Source organism: Perognathus longimembris, chromosome 25, assembly GCF_023159225.1.
Source record: "Perognathus longimembris pacificus isolate PPM17 chromosome 25, ASM2315922v1, whole genome shotgun sequence".
Lineage (NCBI taxonomy): Eukaryota > Metazoa > Chordata > Mammalia > Rodentia > Heteromyidae > Perognathus > Perognathus longimembris.
In genome coordinates, this window is record NC_063185.1 from 12,970,119 (window position 1) to 12,982,383 (window position 12,265).

The 12,265-nt window shown below is 52.2% G+C and overlaps 1 protein-coding gene across 1 annotated transcript in view; it reads left to right on the forward strand.

The window, feature by feature from the left end:
• The window catches only part of Fat2 (FAT atypical cadherin 2), a 49,457-nt gene that overhangs the window by 9,922 nt on the left and 27,270 nt on the right, over positions 1–12,265 (forward strand). The window contains exons 2-5 of the mRNA XM_048333894.1: positions 1,581–4,858; positions 7,495–7,809; positions 9,996–10,054; positions 11,930–12,241. Of these exons, the coding sequence (XP_048189851.1) occupies positions 1,606–4,858; positions 7,495–7,809; positions 9,996–10,054; positions 11,930–12,241 (3,939 nt within the window). The 5' untranslated portion in view covers positions 1,581–1,605. The remainder of the gene's footprint in view (positions 1–1,580; positions 4,859–7,494; positions 7,810–9,995; positions 10,055–11,929; positions 12,242–12,265) is intronic.

Sequence of the window (12,265 nt, forward strand, 5' to 3'; positions counted from 1 at the left end):
ATTTGTACCCCAGATGCAGGCCTGGGTCCCTCCTGTCTTGCAAAGCTACTGGTCTTAAGCGCAGGCCATGCTGGATGGGCTCAGGCAGCTAGGAGGATGGTGTTGTTCCGAGGCGTTTCTGTCCCTGCTGGACTTTCTGTTGTTTCCACCCCTCTGGGTTTGGGGGGGGGGGTTGGTGTTTGGGGACGTGGGGTGGGGGTTCACGCAGGCCTCTGGTTAGATTGGGCTCAGCTCCCCCTTGCTCCCCAGAAGTTTAACTCTCTCCTGCCTTTGAAGAGTCAGGCGACTGGAAAAACAAGTCAGGCTTTCCCATCCAGGAATGTTCCAGCACTCCTGGCCCCCAGCCAGGAAGCTGCCAGGAAGGGGGTGGGGGACACTGGCTGGTGCACTCAGCCTTACCCCTGCCCCACCCCCAGGTCCTGGGGAGTCTCACGAGGGTGCGGGCTGGATTAGGGACAGGTGCTACTGGACAAGGGGAGAAGGCAGATAGGGACAGACGCGAGACCGACTGAAGTAGAACGTCCGACAGTCCTGGGACTCGAACTCAGGGCCTGGGGGCACTGCTCCAGAGCTTCTTTCGCTCAAGGCTATCGCTGTACCGCTTAAGCCACTGCGCCACTCCTGGCTTTTTGGGTGGTTCGTGGGAGATGGGAGTCTCATGGACTCTTCTGCCCAGTCTGGCTTTGAACCACGGTCCTCAGATCTCAGCCTCCTGAGTAGCTTGGGTGACAGGTGTGAGCCCCTGGCACCCAGCTATGGGCCAGTTCTTAGGGGTCCACCCACTCTGCACGATCTGGGGTAAAACGTGTTCCCCCTCGGGGGCCTCCTTCTCCATCTGTGCGTGAGGAGTGGGGGGGGGGGCATGCTCTGTCACCTCTGAGACTCTGCTCTGACACTCCAGGAATCTGGGGGCTGGCTGCGTTCCAGTCGGCTCCTGCCTTTTCTCCTGCCAACTGTGATTCCCTGAGCAACCTCTCCCTTAAAAAAAAAAAAAATTCCATTTAAGCCACATACCCATGGCTGGCTCACGCCTGGAATCCTAGCTCCTCAGGAGGCTGAGACCTGAGGATCACAGTTCAAAGCCAGCCTGGACAGCAAAGTCCCAGGGAGACTCTGATCTCCAGTGAACCACTCAAAAAAAAAAATGGAAGTGGCGCTGTGGCTCAAGTGGTAGAGCACTAGCCTTGTGCACAAAGAGGTTCAGGGACAGCGCCCAGGCCCTGAGTTCAAGCCTCACAACCACCCCTCCCCAAAAAAACCCCAAACAACAACAAACCCACCAGCAAACTGGACTGGAGGCGTGGCTCAGGTGGAAAAATGCCTGCTCAGCCACTATGGGTCCAAACCCAGCTCTTCCGTCTGCCATAGGGGAGGCAGCGGGAGGTTCTTTGTTGGGGGACTGTCCTGCAGATTGCACAAGGGTCAGCCAGCACATCCGACCTCTTCCTACCCCTCTTTGCCAGCCCTGCATTCCAATGGCACACCCCCCTTCTCTCGGAGGCTGCCCTCAGACGTTACTCCAAATCCCCACACAAGGAACCGTTGCTTTCCGAGCCTTCACCCTTTTCCTTTCCTTTCAGCCAGGATTTCTGAGACCTTTCCACCATGACTGTTGTCCTGCTGGGGTTGGCTGTGTGGTCCATCCGATGGGTCAGCAGCGAAGCAACCCCCCCAGAGGGCACCCCGTCCCTCCCCACCTGGCGCTTCACGCACCCCCTCTACAACGTCTCCATCTACGAGAACTCGGCTCCCAAGACGTACGTGGAAAGCCTGGTGAAGATGGGCATCTACCTGGCGGATCCCCGCTGGAGCGTGAGGTACCGGATCCTCTCGGGGGACGCATCCAATGTGTTCAAGACGGAAGAGCACGTGGTGGGAAACTTCTGCTTCCTGAGAATCCGGACCAAGAGCAGCAACACGGCCCTCCTGAACAGGGAGGTGCGGGATGCCTACCTCCTCATCATCCAGGCGTGGGAGAAGTCCTCAGAGATGGAGACGTTCACCAGCGTGGCCGTGCACATCCTGGACCAGAATGACCTGAAACCCCTCTTCTCCCCGCCTTCCTACAGAGTCACCATCGCCGAAGATGCACCCCTCAAGAGCCCCATTTGCCAAGTGACGGCCACCGATGCCGACCTGGGCCGTAACGCTGACTTCTATTACGCCTTGCACACCAGATCCGAGGTGTTTGCCATCCACCCCACCAGCGGCGTGGTCACCGTGGCCGGCAAACTCAACGTCACCTGGAGGGGGAAGCACGAGCTCCAGGTCCTGGCTGTGGACCGCATGCGCAAGCTGACGGAGGGCAATGGCTTTGGGAACGTGGCCCCCCTGGTCATCCATGTCGAACCCTCTTCCAGGAAGCCCCCGGCCATTGTGTCGGTGGTGGTGACCTCTCCCCACGGCAATGACGATCCCAGCTATGCCACGGTCACCGTGGATGGCGCAGGGGCCGAGGTGGAATCTCTGGAAATAGTCGGTGGTGACCCAGGAAAGCACTTCAAAGCCGTCAAGTCCTATGCACACAGCAACCAGTTCCATCTGGTATCCACCAGGGACATCGACTGGGTGGTGTATCGCCACGGGTTCAATCTCAGCCTCCAGGCCCGGAGTGTGAGCAGACCTTTCCATTCACACATCAAGCCTTTCCACCTCCCACCGGCCACGCTGGCCTCCCTCAGATTCGAGAAGGCTGTGTACAGGGTCCAACTTCACGAGTCCTCTCCTCCTGGGAGTCGGGTGGCCCTGGTGAAAGTGACACCGGCTGTCCCCGCCTTGCAGTATGTCCTAAAGCCATCCCCCGATAGCTCGAGCTTTAAACTGAACACCCACACTGGGTTGATCACCACCACCAAGCTCCTGGACTTTCAAGATGGTGCCCAGTACCAGTTGCACGTCAGGACCTCGGTGGGCGTGGCCTCCACCACAGTGGTGATCGAGGTGGTGGATGGTAATAACCACGCCCCCGTCTTCAGCAGGTCTTCCTACGAGGGCACGGTGGAGGAGAACCTCCCTGCGGGCACCCCGGTTCTGACTGTCACAGCCACCGATCAGGATCTTGGGGAGAATGGTTGCTTCACTTATAGCCTTGTGGGTCCCCAAGCAGTGCCGTTTGCCGTCGATCCTTTCTCAGGGGTCATCTCCACCACCAAACCCATGGATTACGAGCTCATGAAGAGGATTTATACCTTCCGCGTGCGGGCTTCAGATTGGGGGTCTCCATTTCGCCAAGAGAAAGAAGTCTCCGTGTCCATCCGGCTCAAGAACTTGAACGACAACCAGCCGATGTTCGAAGAGGTCAACTGCACCGTGTCGCTGCGCCAAGACTCGCCGGTGGGCAGGTCGGTGATGACCATGTCAGCCATCGACGTGGACGAACTCCAGAACCTACGCTATGAGATCGTGTCGGGCAACGAGCGGGAGTATTTTGATCTCCATCATTTCTCCGGGGTGATCTCCCTCAAGCGGTCCTTTACGAATCTCACAGCTGGCCAGCCCAGCAGCTATTCCTTGAAGATCACAGCCACCGACGGCCAACACTACGCCTCGCCCACCACCGTGAATTTCACCGTGGTGCAGAACCCCCGTGTGGAAGTCCCAGCCACCTGCGAGAAAACAGGGGTGCTGACGCATTTCACACAGACCATCCTGCATTCCGTGGGCCTCCAGGACCAGGGGCTCAGTGAGGAAGAGTTTGTGTCCCTGAGCACCTATCAGATCAACGACCACGCCCCCCGATTCGAGGACCATTTCCCCCAGTCGATCGACGTCTCGGAGCAGGTGCCCATCAACACGCCCTTGGCCCACCTGGCTGCCACTGACCCGGATGAGGGCTTCCAGGGCAAACTAGTCTACGGGATTGCAGAAGGCAACGATGAAGGTTGCTTTGACCTTGAGTTGGAGACGGGGTGGCTGAGGGTGGCCGCCCCGCTGGACTATGAAACCACCAGCTTCTACGTGCTCAATGTGACCGTGTACGACCTGGGCACCCCTCAAAAGTCATCCTGGAAGCTGCTGACGGTGACCGTACAAGATTGGAATGACAACGCGCCTCAGTTTCCCCCGGGGGGGTACCAACTCACCGTCTCCGAAGACACAGACCTTGGAACCAGCATCGCGGAGTTGCAAACCCACGATGCTGACTCTGAGGACAATGGTAGGGTTCGCTACACCCTGCTGAGCCCCACGGACAAATTCTCCCTGCACCCTCACACTGGGGTGCTGGTGGTCACGGGTCCCCTCGATCGGGAATCAGAACCCCACTATGTGCTCAAGGTAGAAGCCAGGGATCAACCCAAGAAAGGCCATCAGCTCTACTCGGTCACCGATTTGATCATCACCCTGGCGGATACCAACGACAATGCCCCCCAGTGTGTCCCCGAACCCAGCCGCCTGAGGGTCCCCGAGGACCTGCCCCCCGGGACCGTGTTGACATTCTTGGATGCCTTCGACCCCGACCTGGGCCCCGCAGGCCAAGTGCACTTTGTCCTGTTGGATGATGTTCACGGAACCTTCCAGATCGACCCACTGACGGGGGCGTTGCGTCTGGAGAGAGAGCTGGACTTTGAGAGGCGGCCCGGGTACAACCTGAGCTTGTGGGCGAGTGACGGCGGCCAGCCCCTGGCCCGCAGGATGCTCTGCCACGTGGAGGTGACCGTCCTGGACGTGGATGAGAACCTGCACCCTCCTCGCTTCGCCTCCTTCGTGCACCAGGGCCACGTGCAGGAAGACAGTGCGCCTGGGACGCCGGTCATGCAGGTGCAAGCCCGGGATGACGACCAGGGCGCCGACGGGGAGCTGCGGTACTTTCTGCGGGCTGGGAGCGGCCTGGACGCCTTCAGTATCGACCAGGATACAGGTACAGAGGCTGATTTAAAATGTATCTTTAATAGATGCACATGCACACAAATACCTTCTCCTCCTCCTCCTCCTCCTCCTCCTCCTCCTCCTCCTCCTCCTCCTCCTCCTTCTCTCTCTCTCTCTCTCTCTCTCTCTCTCAGTCTCCCTCTCTTTCTTTGATTATGAAGTCATTTATGCAGGTTATACATTTTAAACTATAATTATATATAAGAGGTCAATGTTCCAGTTGGATGCCAGTGGCTCACACCTGTCATCCTAGCTACTCAGGAGGCAGAGATCTGAGGATCATAGTTCAAAGCCAGCCCAGGGAGGAAAGTCTGTGAGACTTTCATCTTCAATTAACTACCCCCTCCTCCCCCCCACACCCAGAAGTGGAGCTGTGGCTCAAGTGGGATAGAGTGCAAGCCTTGGGCACAGAAAGTTCAGGGACAGTGCCCAGGTCTTGAGTTTAAGCCCCAGGACCAGAGGAGGAGAAGGAGGAGGAGGAGGAGGAGGAGGAGGAGGAGGAGGAGGAGGAGGAGGAGGAGGAGGAGGAGGAGGAGGAGGAGGATGAGGAGGAGGAGGAGGAAGAGGAGGAGGAAGAAGAAGAGGGGAAGTGGGAGGGGGAGGGGGAGGGGGACGGGAGGGAGAGGGGAGGAGAAGGAAGAGGAAGAAGAAGAGGAGGAGGAGGAGGAGGAGGAGGAGGAGGAGGAGGAGGAGGAGGAGGAGGAGGAGGAGGAGGTTCTTTTATGTCTCAAAAATAGTCTTTACCAAAAACTTAGTTTATAATCTAAAATTTTACTTGTGTATCTGGTATATTTTCACTATTTATTGTATTGTGTGTGTGTGCACGTGTGTGTGTATTTATTTGTGCTAGTGCTGGGATGTGAACTCAGAGCCTCAGGCTCTTGCTCAGCTTTTTTGCACAGGCTAATGCACTAAGACTTGAGCCACATCACCACTTCCAACTAGTTAACCGGAGGTAAGAGTCTCGTAGACTTTTCTGCCCAGGCTGACTTTAAGCCAGTATCTTCAGATCTCAGCCTTCTGAGGAGGTAGAATTACAGGCGTGAGCCACCGGCACCTGACTTCACTTTATTATTACAAAAAACCATAATACAATAGATGCTATCATAAACTTTACCTTTCCTACATCCTGTAACATATTTACCAGCACATACATATTTTTTGTTCCTTCTATGGGCTGCGTATTATTATTCTATCAAGCAGATGTGACCTCCTTATTTGGGTACTTGTACTCATTTAAATGATTCTCTCTCTCAACAATAACAACTCTTAAGAAGCGAATTTCTAAGTCAAAAGATTCTGGGCATTTGTGTCAGTGTTGGGTGCGTGGGGTCAATGCCCAGAGCTTCACAATGCGTGTCTTGTGGATACTTTCCAACAACTTTCATCCTGTTCAGTTACATCTCCAGTCATAATGCCTATTTCCAAATTTGCTCTCCTAAAAGGCAACACCAACTTATTATCTAATTAATTAATTTTTGTGCCTCTAACTGGGGCATGAACACAGGGGCTGAGTGCTATCCTTTAGTGGTTGTTGTTATTTTTCACTCAAGGCTGGTGCTCTACCACTTGAACCACTCTTCTGCTTCTGTTGTCTTGGGCCTTTTTGTTTTGTACTGTTCTGTGGCTCACGCCTGTCATCCTAGCCACTCAGGAGGTGGAGATCTGAGGATCATAGTTTAAAGCCAGCCTGAGCTGGGGGCAGGACAATCTCTAAAGTGAATACTTTGAATTGGGGGGGGATTTCTTTTTTTATATAATTTATTTATTAATTAAACAAATTTTTTGACAAGGTGTTGTGCAAAAGGGGTACAGTTACATAGTAGGGTGGTGTGTACATTTCTTGTGATATCTTACACCCTGTTTTTCTTTCCCTTCCCTAGATCAGGTAGACATATAAACAATACACAATGTACCAAGAACATATACAGTAGCCACGTGGCCTACGCCAAAGGAAATTCGCCTAGGGCTTTAAATGTAATGTCAACAATAGAGTTTGCTTATCCTTGTCTTGTATGAACATACATACATAGCTTTTGAGCTATTGTGATCCACTGAGAGGTCTATTTTTGACCTTTATATGTTGAGTAGTTGTTTGGTTTTAGTTACATACTGTTGGGTCGCTGACCCAAACCTGTGGGAAATACCATTTGACAAGAAGTTTTTGGTTTCGCAGACCTGGTCTCTACTGTCTCCCCCTCCCCCCAACCTTAAGAGTCATATATCAGGGAGATCATGCCCCTTTGTTTTCTGTGTTCTAGGCTTGTCTCGCTCAACATTATTTGTTCAAGTTCTGACCATTTCCCTGAGAATACCAATATTTCACCATTTCTAATCGCTATGTAGTATTCCATTGTGTATAGGTACCTTATTTTTTGGATCCATTCATCTGTTGAGGGGCATCTGGGTTGTTTCCATATTTTGGCTATTGTGAATTGTACAGCGATAAACATGGAAGTGCAGATGTCTTTTTGATATCTTGGGACCTGTTGTTCAGGATAGATGCCTAGGAGTTGTATGGCTGGGTCATAGGGTAGGTCTATGTTGAGCTTTTTGAGGAACCTCCATACTGTTCTCCAAAGTGGTTGTACTAATTTGCACTTGGGGGGTGGGATTTCTTGTCTCCAGGAATGATTCAGACTCTGGCACCCCTGGATCGAGAATTCGCCCCACACTACTGGCTGACAGTGCTGGCTGTGGATCGGGGTTCGGTCCCCCTGTCTTCTGTCACCGAGGTCTACATTGAGGTGACGGATGTGAATGACAATCCGCCCCGAATGTCCCAAGCCGTATTCTATCCTTCCGTCCCAGAGGACGCGCCTCTGGGCACCTCTGTCCTACAGCTGGATGCCTGGGACCCAGACTCCAGCTCGCAGGGGAAGCTGACATTCAACATCACCGCTGGAAACCATGCGGGATTCTTCCTCATCCATCCTTCCACAGGTAAGGATGCAGGGGCTCCACCGTGATGCTTCAAAGTTTGGTACCCAAGCACTTCTGGGGACTTGTGGGAAATTCAGGCCAACTAGGCCCCTCCCTAGGCCAAGGGAATCAGGATTCTGGGATGGTGCCAGCAATCGGTTTTTGTTTGGTTGGTTTTTTTTGCCAATCCTGGGTCTTGAACTCTGAGCCTGGGTGCTGTCCCTGAGCTCCTTTTGCTCAAGGCTAGTGCTCTACCACTTGAGCCACAGCACCACTTCCAGCCTTTTCTGTTTATGTGGCACTGAGGAATCGAGCCCAGGGCTTCATGCACGCGAGACAAGCACTCTACCACGAAGCCACATTCAGGGAGTTCTTTGGAGGAGTGCTAAAGTTTGAGATGCGTTTCTACAAAATGCATCTCCACAGGAAGGAGAAAGGAGACACATCTGAGGTGAGTTTTCTCGCTTTAGGGTCCAGCAAGACACCCAGAGGTCAGGCGGGGACAACTTCCAACTTGCTACGATCCCCAAACTGACCCCTTCCCTGAGTGATAAGCCATACCCCCGAAGCCACGTGTACCCCCAGCTCCAGGCCCATCTCAGTCCTGTCCACAGATCCAATTGGGCTTCTCTCACCAGCATCTGTCCTTGGCCCAAGGGCATGGGAAAACAGGCCAATCCAGGGGCCAGCAGGGGGCAGCGGTGAGCCACACAGAGGCTTCAGGTGGGCGCCGCTGTCTCCCACCTGAAAAACTGGCAAATTCTGCCAGGTACCAGTGGCTCACGCCTGTCATCCTAGCTATTCAGAGGTTGATACCTGAGAACCACAGTTCAAAGCCAGCTGGGGCAGGGAAATCCGTGAGACTCTTGCCTCCAGTTCACCAACAAAAAGCCAGATGCGGAGGTGTGGTTCAAGTGATAGAGCATCAGCCTGGAATGAAAAAGCTAAGGCACAATGCTCAGGTCGTGGGTTCAAGTCCCAAAGGTTCTTTTATAGTCTGCTTAGTAGGACCAACGCTTTTGTTTCTTTTTCCTAGGAAAACAGGCCTAAGGTGCTTTTTTTAAACATTGGGGCTCACCTGTCCTTCCTTTTGTAGAAGGGCTCAGAAACCTCTTGCCTGGGGCAGTAGCTTTTCAGGATCTTCTAAATCCCACTTGTGTTTACTATCAACAGTTCCCCGATGGCAAGGGCTGGCATGATGCCCTCAAAGGCAGAGATGTTCTGTTTCATTCTCATGGAGAAGATCTTCTGATAGGAATGAATGAGAGAGAGAGAGAGAGAGAGAGAGAGAGAGAGAGAGAGAGAGAGAGAGAGAGAGAGAGAGAGAAAACACCAATACTGGGGCTTGTACTCAGGGGCCTGGCCCAGCCCTTCTTTCCTGGTTTCCTGGTGCCATATATACTTCCGGGTCACAGTTCATTTCTGACTGGTCCATGAATGATCTGCCCAAAGATTTCCCAGAATAAGGACCATGACTAGTTCTTGCTCTCCAGTTGTCTTCAGTTCCCCAGCACCCAGTAGGAACTAGTTAAGAACTTTATTTTTTTTTAAAATTAATTGTGCTGGTACTGGGACTTGAACTTAGGGCCCTCTACTCTGACTTCGCTTTTTCTTTCAAGGTTGGCACGTCCACTATTTCAGCCACACCTACACCACAGCCCACCCTCGTCCCCACAGAAGCTACCCAAGCACAAACAGATTTCATCAATGTGCTGATAGATACCATGACTCCGTAGAACAGTTCTGATGGCATGGACTTTGATTGGACCAGCTGCTGATTGGCCAAGCTGCTGATTGGCCAGGCATCTGTTTGGGCAGGCTACTGATTGGCCAGGTATCTGGTTAGGCAGGCTGCTGATTGGTCAGGCATCTGATTGGGCTGACGGTAGAAGCTGCTGATTGGATAGGTTGTTGTTTGGGCCAGATATCTGATTGGGCAGGCTGCTGATTAGTTAGGGATCTGATTTTGTGAGCAAATTGATTGGGCAAGCTACTGAGGCTAAACCAGTGACCAAGTGTTTTTCTAGTGAAGGCTGGAACGCCAATGAGCACCTTATCTCTCCTTTTCCTTTCTCACTTTTCCTTTTCTTTATCCAGAGTTCCATTTCCCCTGAACATACTAGTTTCTCCTCTGGACATTGAGTGCAATGCTGATCATTGTCCCTGGGAGCCCTTTGTTCATATTCTGTTATCCTCTCTGCTCTCAGGTCTCCTATCTACTGCCAGGCCGCTGGACAGAGAAAGCAAGGAGGAGCACATCCTGGAGGTGAGTGCCGGCCAGCCCCGTCACTGCCTTCGAAAGGGAGCCCAGGCCGACGCCATTTCTGATTCCCACGTAAGCCTTGAGGCCACATTTCTGACTCAGGCTGTGGCTCGAGGAAGCGAACGTACATGAACCGAGCCCTTCTGAAGTTGCTGGCGAAGGTCCTCAGGTCTCTGCTAATTCTTCAGTACCGAGAAGACAGGGAATGCGAAACCATGTCTGGCTGGGCAGGAGCCATAGGTAGAGAAGTAACGCCGGAAGTGGAGGAAGAACATACCGTGTGCTGTGTGTTCTGAGACAGAATCACTCAAGGTCAAGTGCTAGGTTTGTAGCAGAGTCAGGATTAGAACCTGGCTGCTGGGGGGCTCACAGCAGCAATCTTAGCTAGTCTTGAGGCTGAGATCTGAGGTGCTTGGTGCAAAGCCAGTGAGACTCTGATGGCCAATTAATCAGAAAAAACAAATAAAGCTATATAAGTGGTGATGTAACTCACCTGAGAGAGCACTAGCTTTGAGTGTAAAAAGCTAACGAAGGTGGTGAGGCCCTGAATTCAAGCCCCAGTACTGGAATGTGTGTGTGTGTGCAAGCACGCACACACACACACCCATGTTTTTTTTTCTAGGACATATTTAAGGTCCCCTATGCATCCGCATATCCATCATTCTGAGAGGCGTCCATCCGTGAGCTAGAGGGGATTAAATCAGGAGAGGAAAATGGCAGGTGGGAAATCTAGCTATGTCTCTCCACCCGAGCCATCCATACTTGCTGAGCAGGCATCTCTTCTAATGCTGAGGCACCAGCAGGAAGGGAGGCAAACTTGTTAGAAGATTTTTGAATCCGTGTTGCCTCCCAAGCTTGTGAGCTTTGCAATTTTCTGTTCCTTTAAAAGAAACGGATCTTGTTAGAAAGCAAGAGCTAAATGGCCTCCTAAGACTCATAGGGACAGAAGCAGGAAGCATTGCTCGCAGTTCAATAACAGACATTTACCTGGAAATACTAAGATAGATATGTAGACAGACAGATTGATCGGTAGATATGACAGGTAGATACAGATAGATAAGCTGGGCGCCGGTAGCTCACGCCTATCATCCGAGCTACCCAGGAGGCTGAGATCTGAGGATCACGGTTCAAAACCAGCCTGGGCAGGAAAGTCCGTGAGACTCTTATCTCTAATGAACCACCAGAAAACTGGAAATGGCACTGTGGCTAAAAGTGGTAGAGCGCTAGCCTTGAGCCCAAAGAGCCCAGGACAGCATCCAGGCCCTGAGTTCAAGCCCTACACCGACAAAAAAAAAAAAAAATCCAAAAGCTGTATAGATAAATAGGTGAAAGATAGATGATGATGACGGACAGGTAGATAGACACAACAAATAAATGATAGATAAATATAACAGACAATAAATGATAGATGGTAGACGATGGTAAATATAACAGATGGATATAGATAGATGGCAGACAGATGATGATCATGATCGTGAGAGATATCGATGACAAATACGTAAATGATGGATATAATAGATATAGATAGATAATAGATGGTATATCTATAGATAGATAGATGGTGATGATAGATATAATAGAGATAGAGGATAGGTAGATAGATGATTATGATAGTTTGACAGATATAGATGACAAGTGAATGGAAATATAGATGTGTGGTGCTAGAGATTGAGCCCAAGGCCTTGTGCAGTTAGGCAAGTTCTCTACCACTAAACTACACTCCCGCAGATCTAAAACACTGGGAAAATCCTGAATCGTGAATAAAATGGCCTTCTCCCCTGCCTGAGCAAAGCCCTCGTCCGCCTGTGGGCGTGGCAGTGCCGACGCACTTGTTTGCATTTGATAATTCAGCTATTCCCCGCTGGGTTCCGTTCCCAGGTGACCGTGCTGGACAATGGGGAACCCCCCCTGAAGTCCACCTCCAGGGTGGTGGTGTGCATCTCGGATGTCAACGACAACCCACCCGTGTTCTCCCACAAGCTCCTCAATGTCCGCCTCCCAGAGAGGCTGAGCCCCGTGTCTCCTGGGCCTGTGTACCGGCTGGTGGCTTCAGACCCCGATGAGGGTCTCAATGGCAGTGTCACCTACAGTATCGAAGAGAGCGATGAGGAGGGCTTCCGAATCGACCCGGGCACTGGCGTGGTCTCATCCAGCAGCCCCTTTGCAGCCGGAGAATACAACATCCTCACGGTGAGCGGAGACAGACGAGGCCTG